General features: G+C 30.7%; 1 protein-coding gene across 1 annotated transcript; it reads right to left on the bottom strand.

Annotated features, from left to right (window-relative positions):
• Positions 1–14726: 14726 nt before the first annotated feature.
• Positions 14727–15167, bottom strand: LOC130950344 (uncharacterized mitochondrial protein AtMg00240-like). The gene has a single exon (XM_057878849.1). The coding sequence runs from the start codon at positions 15165–15167 to the stop codon at positions 14727–14729; it is 441 nt and encodes a 146-aa protein (XP_057734832.1).
• Between the last annotated feature and the right edge of the window lie 2827 nt (positions 15168–17994).

Raw genomic sequence — 17994 nt, 5'->3', positions numbered from 1 at the left:
ATTACAACAATGTATATTTATTGGTTATTTTTTATAGCACAAAGGTTATAAATACTTAACTAAAACATAATTATTTTTACTGATATAGTGTTATATAATTGGATGCACGTGAAAAATACTGAAGATTAAATTCATACTTTTTCTTAAAGACTTAAGGTAATGAAGTCAAGTAAGATTAGTGTTGATGATGGGCCGTTGTTGGACCTTGTGTTTTTTGTGAAATTAGTCTGATGATGGGCTGCCATTGGACCTTTGTGTTTTTTTAATGATTAGGCTTATCGTATTGCATAACTTAACGTGCTAAAGAAAGAAATTGATCAAATATGAAAGGATTCAAAGGAGGATGGAAGTTTTATTATCGATCAGACTAGAAAAACACCACAACATGCTTATGACAACTTAAGAAAAACAAAATGTTTATGACCCAAAAATAAAATTCACCCAAAAAATAATATGAATAAAAGAAAATTTAATATAATATTTTAAAATATTTTTGTATTGAATTGAAAAATTAAAAAAATTCAAAATTTGAAGGGATAATTGGGGTATCTATATATGTATTAAGATGTATTATATATTAATAGACTTTAGAGTTGATGATGACTTATTTTATACTCTCCAGTAATTAAAAAGTGATTTATGAGATTTATTTGAAAATCTTAAATCCAAAATATTTTTAAATTGGAGTTAAAAATATGTATATAAAAATTGAATGCAATACTTTAAAATATTTTTGTTTTGAACTGAAAATTAAAAAAAATTATGTTAATGGATAATTGGTATATATGTATATTAATATTTTGTGGTAAAAATTTTATTGAAATAAAATAGATTAGATATTAATACTTGAATACACTAATGAAAATGTTTTTTCTTTTGATAATATAATGGCATTATGTGTATCCACGGTGGATAATGAATTAGTCATACTAAATTTAATTATTAAAATTAGTGTCTAATAATACTCATCGACGACTCGATAGTATAAAATAATAATATTTTTACTAAAAATTGAAGAAAAAAAATATAATTTATTCTATCTTTTTAACTTTTGATTAATCCATATTCATTTAAATCTTTTGGTCAAGGTTTTATCTAATTCATTTCCTATAATCGTAGAGCTCAAACTCATTCTTATAGATGATAAATTTTATATTGACTAATCATTAATTCTATAAATATTTAAATTATATTTAATATCCATTCAAGTAGTACAGTGGAAGATTAAGAGTTCAAAATCAAAATATAATAAATATATTTTTTCAATTGCATGTAGAACTCATCATACGTGCGCTCTTCGCTTTGAAAGACCTTTTTCAATATCTCATCTGTACTCAAACTCAACACATCCTCATCATATGGAAAAATATTTTTGTCGGAACGAGGCTAAACATTTTTAAAATCATTCTTATGAACCAAATTATCCTCTAAAAAATTGTCTACTTTAGTTTCCCTTTATGCCAATGAAAAAAATTTGGTATTCTTTTTCTCACCAATTTATTCTATCTAAAAAATTATATTGTCGTTAACAATTTTATAACAAGTATTACCACAACAATTAACAATCAAAAAACATTAATCAATAATGTATAGTTTATATAATTTATGAGACCTGCCTTCATTTATACATGAACAAATTGTTGTTAGTGTTGAAAGTGTGAGAAGTGTTAAAATTAGTCTCACATCTAAGAAAGTATGGAAGAGTGAGGAATTTATAAGATGAGAGACCCATTAACTTGACATCTTAAGGTTTTGAGTTAGATGTGGTGTCTTTTTATCTTATATTCTCTCACTTGATTCTTCCCCAAATTCTCCCCGATTGTCGAGAGCTCCCCACAGTCGACCCAACAATTGTTAGTACAATGTTTGTCTATAATTTAATTTCTAAGTTTTTCTTAGCATATATTTCACGTTGTATAATTTATAAAGATAATTCACTAAATACTCGTCATTTAATTTCTAAATTTTTAAACTTCACAAATAGATACAATCAAATTTTCGTATTAAATATAGATTTATCTAACCATACAATACTTATAAAAACTATTGCTAACAATTTCATTTACACAAATTACATTATCGTGGACATTCATATTTGATTTTATAAATTAATATTCAATTAACATCGACTCAAGAATTCAAGTTAAAGATATATCAGATACAATTAATTACATTCAACATATTAATTTCAACTATCAAAGTGACAAAAAATAATATATACATCCACATATTACATTAATAAATCAACTGATAAGTTTGAAAAACTCTAATTTAATTTGATGATAAACAAATATTATTAAAAATAATTAATTATAAAATTATTAATTTGATCTTAATTCATACTTGCTTAATTAATAATTTTGTTGTGTAAATTTTGTGTCGGGCCGAAAAAATAGCAAGCCCAATGGAAAAATAAAATTCAGCCGTGTGCAAAAATATATCTAAGAATATGTGGGTGATAGTTGAGTCAGATTTAATGGTATAGGCCTAAATCAATTGTTGGTGCAAGACCAAATAGGTTAGTCCAAAATTAAAAAGGAAATGGGGCCAACGGTTAAGCTATTCTTTTATCATCATGGTGAACTCCAATTTTTGTTATATAGCTGCATGTTTCCACGGACACCAATCTCCCACTAAGGAATGGATTTCAAATTTATTCAATTGTGTTTAATGCCTTGGTAAATGGAAAGAGAAAAATCTGAAAATTGATTTGATGGCATTTATTGAAATATGCACGTTACAAGGCAAAAGTATGGAAAGTGGGATTAATTGATTTTAATTGATTATAATTTATATCACACATTACTTCCATTGTTTTTCTTCTTTCTACTCTCTCTTCTCTCTTTGTATTTGGTCACCTCACTGTCAGAGAAGAAAATGGTAGAAGCAAGTAAAGGAAGCAGAGACTAGGCATGAGTAAGTAAACTTAACTCATTTTCATTTTCTTCCTTAGTTACATAGCAAGCTTTTCTCTGTTCTCTCTCCTCTCTCTTTCGGTCTTGTCTCGCAGGAAAGGAGGAATGAAGTAAGCTATCAGTAAAAATCACAGAGAAGCTAGGACCAAGAAAAAGTACCATTGTGATGATGGCATCAAGAAAAAGAAAATATAAAGTATGTAGTGGCTGAGATTCTTATCACTTTTGGTAAGATTTTGTGATGAGATCTTGGCTTCTTCATACTCAAAAAGAAAGAAGGAGATTCGGCCAGCAAGGAGGAGATTCTTGGAGGTATGGCTTGTCTCTGATTCTGCTCAACCACCACAGGAAGTAGCTAGAGTGGCGAAGTGATGAAAGAGGCAGAGATTTGAGCAGATGAAGCCATCATCATCATGAAGCATCAAGGGCCAGAAATCCATCTTGGAGAGGAAGCCAAGGATGGAGCGCTCGGATTGATGAAGAGTGATGACCAAGGAAGGACTAGAGGTATTTGCATGTTGGTTTTTGCATGAGTTTCCTCTTCTCTCTCTGTGGCCGAACCGGTTTGTTTTGAAGGAAAAGAAGCTAAGCTCGGTTTTGTGTTTCAACTGTGAAGGCTTCACTTCTCTATAAAATGGTGAACAGTCATGGTTTGATTCAAGGAAAGAAAGTGAGAGTGCAAGGCATAGAAGTCTCATAGCTACCTAAGCTTACAGATTTTCTTCTCCTTCAATGTTTTCTGTTTTATAATTTTTCTGTTTAATTTTGTCATGTCTTGAGTCTCATGGAAAAAGGCAAACAGTGAGGTTTGTATGAAAAAGCCATAGAGCGGAAAAAGGCAGAGAGCGCAAAATTAAAAGAAAAAGCCATAGATGTCCTTAGAGTTCCTTTGTACATCTGTGTTGTGTTTCATGATTCTGTGGGAATCCCCTTATAAGTTGGGTTAGCATTTTATAGTTTGTAATCAAGTTGATTATAGTGAAATTCCATCATTGTTGTGATGGAGACTGGATGTAGGCTGCACTGCACTTAGCAGCTGAACCAGGATATATCTGGGTGTAATCTTCTTTCTCTCCTACTTCATTTCTGTTTCTACTGTTCAGGAGCAAAATCCAAAAATGTCTCGTGCCAAGTGACGAGACAAAATGAAAATGTCTCGTGACTAGAAACGAGCTAAAAACAGAAAAGTCTCCTCAAAGACCAGAAAATGTATTCAAGCGAAAAGGGGGCTAAGATTCAACCCCCTTCTCTTAGCCACTGAAACCATCATCAACGTAACAAACTTTTAAATCAATGTTTAGCAATAAGAATTTAATATCCTCCAAATTTCTATTATATTTTTGGTAATACTAGGAAAATAAATAAAATAATTAAAATTTATTTTATTTAATATTTATTAATGATTGTAATAATTAATAAATGTTAAATAAGATAAATTTTAGTTGTTTTTTATTGATTTCGTTTAGTTACCAAATATTTCTATGTTTAGAGGTAATGACCAAATTAGTACCCGAAAAATTTAAATGCTGACATTTTAGTACCTGGCTATTGTTATATATAAATTTTAAAAAAATATTTTTACAACTTTTAAAAAGATATTTTTCAAAAGTCAAATTTGATAAGTTATTTTTGATAATTAAAAATTTTAACAAATTCATAAATATTGAAGTTCGAATTCTACTTTGTGAATGCAGTAATTCATTGGTCAATAACAAAATTTTAAATAAAATTTAAATTTGCAATAGATTAATTCTTAATATGTACGACAAGAAACAAAAAAAAAGGAAAAGAATAATGAGGTCAGAGCAAAAAAAAATTACAATAGAACTAGACGGGATATGTTGGCTTCCATAACATCATCAACAAACAACAATATTTCTGGTAATATGCTATGCTTTGAAAATCGTTTGGGAATTGGGATTCAAAAAAAATTATTCTTGAGTCATACTCAAAGGCATCTGTGGAGGTTCTTAGAAAAGGTAGAAATCTGAAAGAGCACCCAAACACAGTGGAGAGAAGTATTAGATTGAAGGCCATCAAGGTGCAGATTGGATAGCTAAAAAAAAAGCTTGAATGCAAAAAAATCAGGGTACCACTTTGTTGATGTTTTTATATAGATTTTAAAAGTACTTTAGACGCTGATGTGACAGCCAATGAGCCATAACTTATACGGTATTTTGTCCTACAAGCTGCATTCGAACCGGCTTGATTTTCAAATGCATACACACAAAAATAAAAAATTTAATCCCGATAATGACTTTTTTTTTTTTTGGTCTTGGGCTAAGCCCTTCAACCCTACCCAAACCCTACAACCCACCCATCCCAAACCCAGATCCCCTTTTTTACAAAGACAGTTACACTACGCTAGTAACTTAATGTCTTAATTCTTGTGGAAGTTGAATGAAAAAGGAGTTGAAAATTATGCACCTATGGCTTCTTTTTCAGACCGGTCTTCTTTTCAACATCTTCTTTCATTTTTTATTTTTTTTTGAGATCTGAATTCGATGCATGGTATGGTTGTGTCGGTTTGCTCAGGTCTCCTCCGCTGGCAGCGCCTCTGATGGAAGCTCTGTTGCAAAGGGTGAAGGAACTCACAATTTCTCACTGGGAGTTCCTCTCTACTAAATTGCTCAATTCTGATGTAAACTTCTTGCCGTATTTTTGTCACTTTTGATTTTATACCTGTTTAAAACTGTCTTTTGGTTCAAACGCAGGTTGCTCCTCTGTCCGTTGCTCCTTTCCGGTTCCTTTCCTGACTTCAATGACCACCTGATTGGGTACCGTTAACATCTGGTATCCCTTTTGCTCGATTGCACCTTCGTGATGTGTAGGCCTTCTTTCAATTCTTATAACTTTCTCTGCTTCTCTTCTCAATTGGGTTTCAATTGTCGCTGGTAATCTCACTGGCCAATTGCTTGAAAGTATACCTGTAGCTCTTTGTGTTGCTATGAGATGCGCTAAATGATTTCCCTCCCTTGGAGTCCAGGTTATCCCGACATCCGGTAAATCTTTCAAAAGATGTGCTATGTCCTTTAAATAAGCTAGTATTTCACCTATCTAAGAATTTGACTTAATTGATTGAATTAATTGTAAATTATCTGACTCTATTAAAACTTTTTCCAACTGCAGATTTTTTGCCATTATCCGATAATGACTTAAACGGCCTAATGAATCTTTTTTTTTTTGGTGATCAACGGTATCTTGCTAATGGTTTTTTTTTTCTTTTTTTTGGGATCAAACCAGCTGAATTTGTTTTCGGTTTACTGTATCCAGCTCAGTTATACCCAATCAACAAACAAGACCGATCGGACTTTATATTAGGTTATCCTAAAATTTAGGCAGGGCCCATCTTAGCATCTGAAGACAAAGAACCCGATACCCAACATAGTAGTTTTATATACGAGAATAATAATATAACATAGGCCCAACTGTAACTTCAACAAATGGACTTATATTTATATAACACTAGTAGCCTAAATACCAAAAAAGGATACTAGTATTCTAATACCAAAAAAAAACACTAGTATCCAGATATAATTAGAGTAGTATAAATAGTCTAAATCCCATAGTTTGAGACTTCACAAATGCTACATGAAAATTTAAATTTTAATTGTGTGAACTATTGTAAATATGTGTAGTTTGGATAATGGGTAGTTTTAGAAATACATTATAGTACATAACTATTCCAAAATACATGTATTTGCAATAGTTGTACAAACTATTAGTTGTTGGTGTAGCATTTGTGTTGAGACTTTGAGTTGATGTAATGAGAGTGTTGTGAAGTGTCAAGTGTGGACAAACGCTGACTTTGACCAATAGGCACTACTCATAAGTTCATAACCCATTGGAGTCATTGTGTGATGGTTACCATAAACACGTCCAAATTCATTTGCAGGACCCAGTCTCATGTGCAAAATAATAAAGTTGAAAACTGAAATCATAACCAACTGAAATTGACTGCATCACTTCAATTTTGCTTTCAACCTGTCCAAATACATTCTAAGAGTAGCAACCTGTCCCAGTTTTTTTTTTTTTTTTCAATTATTTTCTTTCTTAACCTTTTAAATCATCCCGCTAGGAAACCAATTAGAGATCTAGTTAACTTAGAGCTAACTAGTTAAAAAGTATTTTTCATTACCAAAAAAAAAAAAAATCCTACTATCCTAATTTTTTAAATTTTAAAATTAAAAATAAAAAATTGATTGAGTTAATTTATATTGTAGTTGGTCTCCTAGATTCTTTTCTTTCTAAATAGTTGTATAGTGCTCTTTTCATTTATCAATACTAGCTAACATTAGTGAATTTTTTCTTTCTTTTTTATACTAAAGATATTATTTCCTAGTATTTTTCATTTTTGTTACATTTTATATAAATAGTTCAAATTTAAAAATTAACATGTTAATCTAGTTAATTACTTTTTTATAAGAGTATAAAAAAATAAAAATCCAAAGTTTACTATTTTTTTTGTTACTTCTGTTATTTTTATAGAACGTCGGATTTTCTATTTTCTCCAAAACTAATGCATTTGCGTTCTCCAAAATTGATACATGTTAGGAGATTATTTTTATGTTATTAATTAGTTAGTTACTCGTCATCAGTTTGATAATACCTTGCATTAAGGAATAATTCTACAGTAAAATGCTTAAGTTTAATTATTCCTTATTGAGCATTAAATAACTAAGATATATAAAGGAACACTTTGTTAATTAAGTTTTTCTCCATCTTCTTGTAGTTTTGGTTATAAACATAAGATTTGTTGAAAGCTTAAAGAAATGAAACAACTTGGTGGACCTCATAAAAAGCTTAAAACTTGATATGATACATACATTTTGGAATTTAGATTTGTTCATTTTCATTTGTCCTTAATTTGAGCATCTTATGGGTTGTCGTTTCTTTTTCTTTTCATATTCTTTATATATATCACATTCACATGACACTTAGATAAAGTAGAGTGACCCCATACTATCTCCCACTATATAATTTTGTTTCCAATTTTACTACCATAATTATTCTTACCATATCAAGTTGCTAATCAAGTTTCATCGGTTAAAAAATTTTGATATGGAAATAAAATGAGTGATATACTTTAATATGATAATTTTTGGTGTTTTTTAAAATTGTGGGAGTACACAAATCAGACCCTCCGATTTGTGTTTAAAAAGTTAAAAAAATTCAGAGTACACAAATTGGAGGGTCCGATTTGTGTTAAAAAATTTGAAAAAATTCAGAGTACACAAATCGGACCATGCGAGTTGTTTGATTTTAAAATTTTGCTTAACAAATTGCATGGTCCGACTTGTGGGTAGACAAATATGAATTTCGAAAGCTAGAAAACGGACCCTCCGAGTTGTTTGTTGTTATCAATTTTTTTATGAAAGGAAGAACTCGCATGGTCCGAGTTCAATTCACTGACACCACATGGCTGTAAAGCACCTGTATTCCCCACATCTGAGTCTAACACCACTTTTTCTTCCATATTCAAATTAAAAAGTGAGTTTAATCTCCTAATATTATGGCTGCTTTATTTTTTTTTCTCTCTCTAAGTTGTAGAATAGTATAACTATTATTTAAATAAATAAAACTGTGCATTATGATTTATGACATGTATAGGAATTATGAGACAATGGATATGACAAATATCACACATATACATGGCTTCGGTTATTGATGAGATGTGGAGATTTGTCCAGTCAATTCATTATTAAGCTCTCGCTTCAGTTTTTTCATTTAGCTGGCACTCATCATTTTTATTATCTGTCTTATTAACCTCGTGAAAAGAGTAAAATAAAACTACACACTGGTCTGATTATTTTTTTAAAAATAATAATAGTGTAAAGTGTAAATACTATTTTGACATTGTAAATTTCTTCATCAAACATTGCTTGTCATATAAATGATTAAGACCGGGTGGCTTTTCAAAAAGTTGAATTTGAATAAGTAATTTGTATTTTTATAGGATAAGATTGCGACATTTTATTACACCCATAAATTCCATCACCAACCAAATAATGAGATGTAAGTATGATTATATAACATTCTATCTATCGAGATTATTAGCAATTTTTAGTATAGTTCTAAAAATTAGATTGAATCGATCCGTTGAACCGAATCGATCGGTTGAATCGATTCAATCGGAATCAACAATATCAACAATTTAATTTTATGTCCAAAATTGCTAATTAAAAAATCGACCAAATATTATTGAACTGGCCAAAAATTGAACGATTGGACTGAAGTGAAAACCGACCATTCTTACCGAATGACATCATTTTGATAGATTTAAAAAAAAAAAGAAAAAATATGCGTGAGTCACGCAACTTTTCCCTAACTCTCCTCTTTCGTACATCACTTTATAACCAAAATCCTAATTTCTTTAACGATTTTACAATTGCTGTTCGTAGTTGTCGGTGCCTCCGCGACTTCTCTCTTCATCCTGTCCCAAAATCAAACCTTCTGTTCTATCTCAACGCAGCATCCATCCTCTGCGGCTTCTTCATTCAAGCTGCTTGTCGTCTTCTCGCTACTCATCATCGTCCTAGTCTCTATTACGCTCCACTGCTCTCGAAGATTAGTAGTAGTGCTCACAGGAGTTTTTCTTTTTAGGCTCTGTTCTAAATTTTTAATTTCTGAATGTGAAATCATTGATAAGATTACATGAGTTTTGAGTTGAAATTATTGATAAAAATAGCTTTGTTATGCTATTGATGCTATTTTTTATTTTTGAGTATGCTGTTTTTGAATTTTTCTTAATAAATTTATTGATTTTAGGGTTTAGGGTGATTATTTATTGTTATTTTTTAATTTTTATTGCTGATTCATTTGATTTTTGGTTTTGTTGGGCTGTTGGTGTTTATATTGGATTTATGAGAGCTGTTGTTTTTCACTGTGGTGTCAATTTGTTGATTTTAGTTATGAATGATTATTTGTTGAATAATTATTTGATTTTTGACTCTGCTGTGTTGCTGTTGTTTAAATTTTATTGATTTCAGTTATAAATGATAGTTTTAATCAAAAAGCAATTGTCTTTTGTGTCGCTCTTTTCCTTATGCTCCAAAACCGATCATGGATTGTCACTCCCATCATTCTGCTTGCCTCTGTTCTAGTTGCGTTATACAATTGGTTGCAGCTTTCATTGCTTGTTCTCATTTTTAGGTCAATCTATGAACCAAACATTTTTCATAGAAATATTAAGCCTTGGCTTTGAGACTAATTAAAAGCTAGTTACGTAGCTATATTGTGCTGTTGAACATTGATGAATTCTTATTTTATTTGAGCATTTCAATGTAATTATCATTTGGTTTATAGTTTCCACTTTTTTTTTTTGCATTGCAATGTAATGTACCATACTATTGTATTCTTTACAAGTATGATGGGATAAAAAATAAAAGGTAACTATTTCACTGACTCTAATATGTTGAGTGGGTGGTTATGAACTGCTATAATTGGTTGGTTTGTTATTGTTGGCATATTTATCAAACCTGGCTCGACCCGGCCAGTTTGACCAGAAACCCGATTATCCGGTCATCAATTCGGGTCGAGCCACTTATTGAACCGAATAAGCATGAGACCCGGTGGAAGCCGGTTCAACCCGGTCGGTTTTCATCAAATCCGGTGATTCGGCCGGTTAATACAACCTAGACTGGGTTGTGTTTTTTTTTTTAATTTTCCTACAAACGGCATCGTTTCAAATGCTTTTTCCCCCTCCCTTTTTATTAAAACCTAATCTAAATGGAACCCCCACTCCCAGTCTCATCTCTCTTCTCTCTCGACGCTCTACGGCCTCACTCATGTCTCACCCTCATCGCGTCACTTTCAGTCTCTCACAGGCTCACCTCGTCACTCTCTCGGTCTCGCGCTCATAAGCTTGTCGTCGTGGTCTTGTGCTCTTGCATTCGCTTCATTAGCGGCAGAAGCAGACGGAAGCAGTCTAGCAGCATCTGCTCCGTTGGGTGGTGGTGGTGGTCATTATCTTCTTGTTTCGTCGCAGTCTCGAAACCAATCAACCGGGTGAACTCCGTTCGAATTTTCGACCGTGATCTTTCACTAATTCAGTGTCAAATTTGAATAAATTAAAACTGTTGTTGAACTTGAGCAAATTTTAATTAGAATTATTGTTGAATTTAGTGCTTGTTGATGTTGTATTTGATTTTTCACAATTGTTGTTAAACCTGAGCAAATTTTTTGTTGCTAAATAACATTATTGAATTGAATTTTGTTGTTGGATATTGAGTTGAATACTTGAATAAATTAGAATTGCTGTTGAATCTGGTGATTATTACTGTGTATTTGATTTTTTACAATTGCTGAGTCTGAGCATATTCTTTTGTTGCTGGATAACATCATTGGATTGAATTTTGTTGTTGGATAACAGAGTTGAATACTTGAATAAAGTAGAACTATTGTTGAACCTAAGTAAATTTTAATTATAACTTTTGTTGAATTTGGTAGTTGTTGCTGCTGTATTTGATTTTTTACAGTTGTTGCTGAGCAATTTTTTTGTTGCTGGATAACAGTTGAATACTTGAATAAATTAGAATTGTTCTTGAACCTGAGCAAATTTTAATTATAACTTTTGTTGAATCTTGGTGGTTGTTGCTATTATATTTAATTTTTTACAATTGTTGCTGAACCTGAGCATTTTCTTTTATCGCTGGATAACATCATTGGATTGAATTTTGTTGCTGGATAATAGAGGTGAATACTGAATAGTTGAATTTGTTGTTGATTATCACTCACGGTCAAAAATACCGCCATCTCAGGAACAAGCATCATCAGCAAAGACTTGTAGTTTCAAAATGTGTAATCTTTTGATCGCCCTTGTTCATTTAAATTGAGACAGTATTTTGTACTAGAGCTTAGTTTATTATGTCTAAGAATTGATATTAGATTATTAATATTTGTAAAAACTTGTATTTTAAGTTTTAAAACATTATCTTAATTTTATTTATATAATTTTATATATTTTTTAATTATAACCGAATTAACCGGGTAAATTAGTGATCCACCGGTTGAATCAGTGATTCAATGACCCAGTCATATGACCGGATTGATTACCGGTTTAGTTTTAATAACTATGATTGTTGGTCTTCTAATAATTTTTTAATTGTTCTTAGGTCATAGAGATTATTTGTCTAAATTTCATGGTATAAATTTGAAAAATATTTTAAAATTTATATTATTCTATAATTATATTTTAGGATGTTTATTTATAATTTATTTATTATTTTATTATAAAATAGTTTTTTGATTGAACTACAGTTAGACTGATTAGACTAATAAACCAGTAAACTAGAATGGTTCAATAACTCATTCGTTTCTCAAAATTTTAGTTTTTAGAGAGCTTCATTTTCTTTCTTATGGTAACATTTTTGGGTCCCGCTAACGCTGTTAGGGTGACCGGCGATGCAGTCGCGGCGATAAAAATAATTATAAAAAAGACAAATAAATTTTTAATTTTTATTTAAAAAATAAATAAGTTTTTTATCAAATTAAAATATAAACCTTTGACTTTTATAAATAGAAGATATATAGATCTTTTTAATAATGGTTTGAATCTTGTACGAAAAGATTTATGTCTTTTCTGTTTACAAAATTTAAGAATTTATTTGTAATTAAATTTAATGAGAGATTTATTTATTTTCGAAATAAAAGGTAAAGAAGTAATTTTTTTAATATAATTAAAATTATGGTGTCGACGTTATATCTATTAGTCCGATGCGTGGTTGCAATGTACTTTGTTAGGCAAGCTACATTTAGGCTGACACATCTTTTTACTTAGATTTGATGTTTAATTAGGTTTGGACTAATTAGCACTAATACCTTACCTTTTTGTTTGCCTCTCGTCTTTTCCTTTTCAATTTCCATTTGCTTTATTTATTGCGCTTTGACAATTTTCCTCAAACCAACGTCACAAAAAGCATTTAAATTCTTTGGCTTTAGTTTTGGCGTCAACATGTATCAGAAAAATATAAATTTTTGGCCTAGTTATGTCTTCGGGAGGTTCTTTCTATTGCTGTATTTCGTTTTAGGAGGGGTATTTCGCACATGGATAGCTGTCCACGATGTTTCTCAGGTCAGGAATCGGTATTACATTATATTCGGGATTGTCCAAAAGCCCAATTTGTTTGACAAGCTTTAGGAATCTCCGATCAACCAGTAAATTTGATGAGTTGGTTCTTACATAATAGCAAACAGGGTCCTTTTAGATTCATTTCTGGTCTCTGGTGGATTTGGTGTTCGAGGAATAACGAGATCTTTTATCCTCACGAGCATTGGACCACAGACAAGGTGATTGGTATGACTTTGTCCTTGAAAAAGGAGCTCCGAAATATTTTTGAGTTGCAACGACTCTCTATCCCCTCAACCATTAGTGGCTCTTGGATTCCCTGCTCAGTGGGTACCTTTAAGATTAATTGTGATGCTAGCTATCCTGGGCTCCTGACAGTGGTGCTCGAGTTGGTTTTGCTTGTGTTAGTAGAGATTGGAAGGGAATGTGGCAACGAGGCTGTCTGGGAACAATTGAGAGTCGTAGCATTTTGCAAGGAGAGTTGTTTGCTATTTGGAGAGGCTTTCTTTTAGCATGAGACTCGGAACAAAGAGACATTATATGTGAAACAGATTGTGTGGAGGCTTTTACTATTGTCAATAATTTACAAGATTGCTCTGGGTTTATTGATCCTTTGGTGTTAAAAATCTGAGATATCATGTCTTGGACACCGCAATGAGGACCCTTTCTCCCCAAGTGGAGCTTCCGTTGCATTGGAAGGAATTTGAGAGTAGTATTCAGTAGGACTGCCTTTCTTAAGCAGTTTCTTATTTTTTTTTCTCTCTTAGTTTTTGTTTATTTTTCTTTTAAGTCACCAAAAAAAATTCTTTGCCGATCCTATAATTGAGCTCATTTTTTATGATAGGATTTTGAGAAACTTTAATAAAAATATTTTTTTGGTATTATTTATAGTAATTGAACTAATTTAAAATTAAAATTTTTATTAGATATAATATTAAAAATGAGATTCATATCAATAAAAAACTATATCACTTTAAAAAAGATTAATTAAATATTGCTATTTATATAGTTTATTAAATAAAATAATTAAAAATAATATCAAAAATTTAAATTGAATTGAAATTAAATATTAAAATGATAAATCTCATATTAAAACTCAAAAAAAAAATTTGGATAGATAAACTCAAATTTTTTATGATACATAATTTCATAATATGATATTTTATGGACCTAAAATAAAATTTGACATACTCTTAAACAATGTATTAGCAACTGTATTTGTTCAATTTGGGAAAAAATCAATTCTGCATTATGGTGCTTAGTCTGATATATATACACGAATAAACGGATGAAGACTCGGTTAATTAGTTGACTAACTAAGTATTCACTAACTTCTAAATATAGCTAATAGCACTATAGCTAAATTAAATGACTAAACAAACGTTTAATCACAATTTACTTAATATCTAATATTCCCCCTAGAGTTGAAGAAAAAATATTAATAATTTTCAATTTGCTGATTAAGGACTTGAATAAAGTTGGTTGGACACAATTTGTTAGAAGATCTGCAATTTGATGAGCTAATTCTATTATGCCATTCTAAACCCTTTTTCGCGTGAAGTGACAACTCATTTCGACGTGTTTTATGCGCTCATGAAATGTGAAATTCTCAGCAATGTGTATGGCTGCCATGCTATCACAAAAAGTGAATGATGGCTCTACTTTGACTTTAAACTCTGAGTAACCTTGCAACGTACACAACCTCAGCAGTAACATTAGCTAGAGCACGATATTCTGTTTTTGCACTAGATCTCTAGAGACTGTATCATATTCTTGGATTTCCAACAAATTAAGGAATCACCCAAAAACACACAATAACCGATTGTGGACATTCTTGTTTCAGCACAACTTTCCCAATTAGCATTATCATAAGCTTTGAAAATCAAATATGATAATGATGAAAACAACAATCTTTGGCCTGAAGTAGCTTTCAAGTAGCGTAATACATGGTGTACCACATCCAAATGTGTAGTTCTTAGAGCAGATATGTATTGACTGAACTTATTCACTGCAAAACATATATTAGGTCTAGAAATAGTGAGATAAAGCAGCCTACCAATCAGACTTCTATACTGACATGCATCCTCAAGCAATTCACCATTTGAGGCATTCAACTTTACATTAGGATCAAGTGGCAATGAAGTAGGTTTGCAATATGAGAATCCAATATCATCCAACAAGGACATATAGGGATTAATTTCTTTGAGAAAGACATATACGTTTTTTGAATCTTACAATTTCTAAACTAAAAAAAATACTTGAGAGGATCTAGCACGACTTCCCTAATTAGCATCATCATAAGCCTTGACAATTAAAGATGATAATGATAAAAGTAACAATCCTTAGCCTGAAGCAGCTTTCAAGTAGCGCAATACATGGTGTACCGCATCCAAATGTGTAGTTCTTAGAGCAGATATGTATTGGCCGAGCTTATTCACTGAAAAACATATATCAGGTCTAGAAATAGTGAGATAAAGTAGCCTACTAATTAGACTTCTATGCTGCCCTATATCCTCAAGCAATTCACCATTTGAGGCATTCAACTTTACACTAGGGTCAAGTGGCAATGAAGCAGGTTTGCAATATGAGAATCCAATATCATCCAACAAGGACATACAGGGCATAATTTCTTTGAGAAAGACATATACATTTTTTGAATCTTGCAATTTCTAAACTAAGAAAATACTTGAGAGGACGTAGCACAACTTCCCCAATTAACTTCAACATAAGCCTTGACAATCAAAGATGATAATAATGAAAACAACAATCCTTATCCTGGAGCAGCTTTCAAGTAGCGCAATACATGGTGTATCACATCCAAATGTGTAGTTCTTAGAACAGATAGTTCTTAGAGCAGATATGTATTGGTTGAACTTATTAATTGCAAAACATATATCAGGTCCAGAAATAGTGACATAAAGCAGTCTACCAATCAGACTTTTATACTGCTAGGTATCCTGAAGCAATTCACCATTTGAGGCATTTAACTTTACATTAGGGTCAACTGGCAATGAAGTAGGTTTGAAATCTGAGAATTCAATATCATCCAACAAGGACATACAGGACATCATTTCTTTAAAAAAGACATAGGCGTTTTTTGAATCTTGCAATTTTTAAACTAAGAAAATACTTGAAAGGAGCTAGCACCTTCAGTTTGAATAGATTCTACAGTATTTGATTTGTTTGAGCAATGACTTCTTCATCTTTGCTTGCCACTATGATGTCATCAACATAAACCAACACCATTACAAGTTTCTTAACTGTGCCTCGATGAAACAAAGAATAGTCAGATTTTGATTGGATGAATCCAGCTCCAAACCAGCACAGTGGAGATTTTGTGAACCATTCCCTTGATGCTTGTCTTAAACCATATATTGACCTATTCAAGTATAGTAAGACTGCATATCAACCTTATACAGAGATTATCAACTCAAGATGAGACAAATATTTGAAAAGAAATCTTCATGCAGCGGCTTATTTCTTGAATCCTACTTTTTTTTTCAATGAAAATTATAAAGAAGCACCTAATGTCATGCGAGGTTTACTTGATCTTATTACATTGCATTGTAAGGTTAATAATTTAGATTTAGTTGAGGTAATGAAAGAAATAAATTTGTATAGAGATCAAAAGGAAAGCTATGATAGGCCTGAAATTTTTTTTACCAAATACATTTGTATAGAGATCGAAAGGAAAGTTATGATAGGCCTCAAGTTTTTCAAGCCGCAAAAAAACTTCAACTTGGTAAGAATATCTGTTTGATAGTAACTTATTTTATGTTTTTTTCCTTTAATTTGATAATTAATAGTTGGGTTATGGGATTGTAACTTGTAAACGAATGGTGAATGTTGTTTAGTAATTATGCTCTATGTTCACAAAATATGGCAGTTCGCATTCTTAGCCAAACATCTACTTTTTTAGGATGTGAAAGGAATTGAAAATTTTTTTTTATCATATTCATACAAAGAAAGGAATAGATTGAAACATAATAGGCTAAATGATATTGTGTATGTTACATATAATTTGCGTTTTAAATCGAGGTAATATATGTTTCATACTTTCATTTCATATCATTAGATTTTGTACAGTTAATATGTTATACTATGCTTATCATATATTGTATTTAATTTGTTAGAAAGAAAAGATAAAAAATAAAGCAAAAGGTACAATACAATCCAATTGATTATGAAAGTATTGATTTGGTTGACTTTTTGGTGACGAAAGAGGTTGTTGAAAAAGAGTCTGATTTTTCTAGTAATATTGAAGACTTGCTTTGTGAGTATTATAGTTTATTTTCTGATTATTTATTACGATAATTTTAATTATTAAAAAATTTATTGATAATGTGTTATATATTTCGTTAGACGATATTTATGCTGATTTAGATCAAAGTGGTGGTGGTGGTGGTGATAGTAATAATATATTTTATACTGCATCATCTGATTTTTTAGTCCAAATAGTAAAAATGAAGATGATGATATTAACAAAATAAATATGCAGCAAGTTATGATAGATTTTGATGATTGATGATAAATTTAGATATTGACATTTTATATTTAGTTGGTTGTTTGTTATTTAATTTTTGAATTTATATTTAAACAAAATCATAATATTATGGTTTATATAATATTTTTAATTTAGATAATATTTTAAAATTTATATTAGATTGTAATTATATTTTAATATATTTATTTATATTTTATTTATTATTTTATTATAAAATAATTTTTTTAATTAAACTATAGTTAAATCGATTAAACTCCTAAATTAATAAATCAATAACTAAAACAATTCAATAATCAACTGAATTTTCTGAACCTTAGTTCCGATCCACCATTTAGTATCTGATACGGCCGTTACAAATCTGATGTCATAATTCGGTATTATGCACCATAACTCGACACTTTATGTTATAACTCATTAACTCGGCGTTATACGTTACAATCAGACATTATCACTTGTTAAAACCTATTAATTGCTCTTCAATTCAGATGATCAATAGAAACATAACCGAC

Source organism: Arachis stenosperma, chromosome 9 (assembly GCF_014773155.1).
Source record: "Arachis stenosperma cultivar V10309 chromosome 9, arast.V10309.gnm1.PFL2, whole genome shotgun sequence".
In the NCBI taxonomy this organism is placed as follows: Eukaryota; Viridiplantae; Streptophyta; class Magnoliopsida; order Fabales; family Fabaceae; genus Arachis; species Arachis stenosperma.
Note: the sequence above shows the minus strand (reverse complement) of the source record. Positions and strands in the feature narration are given on the sequence as shown.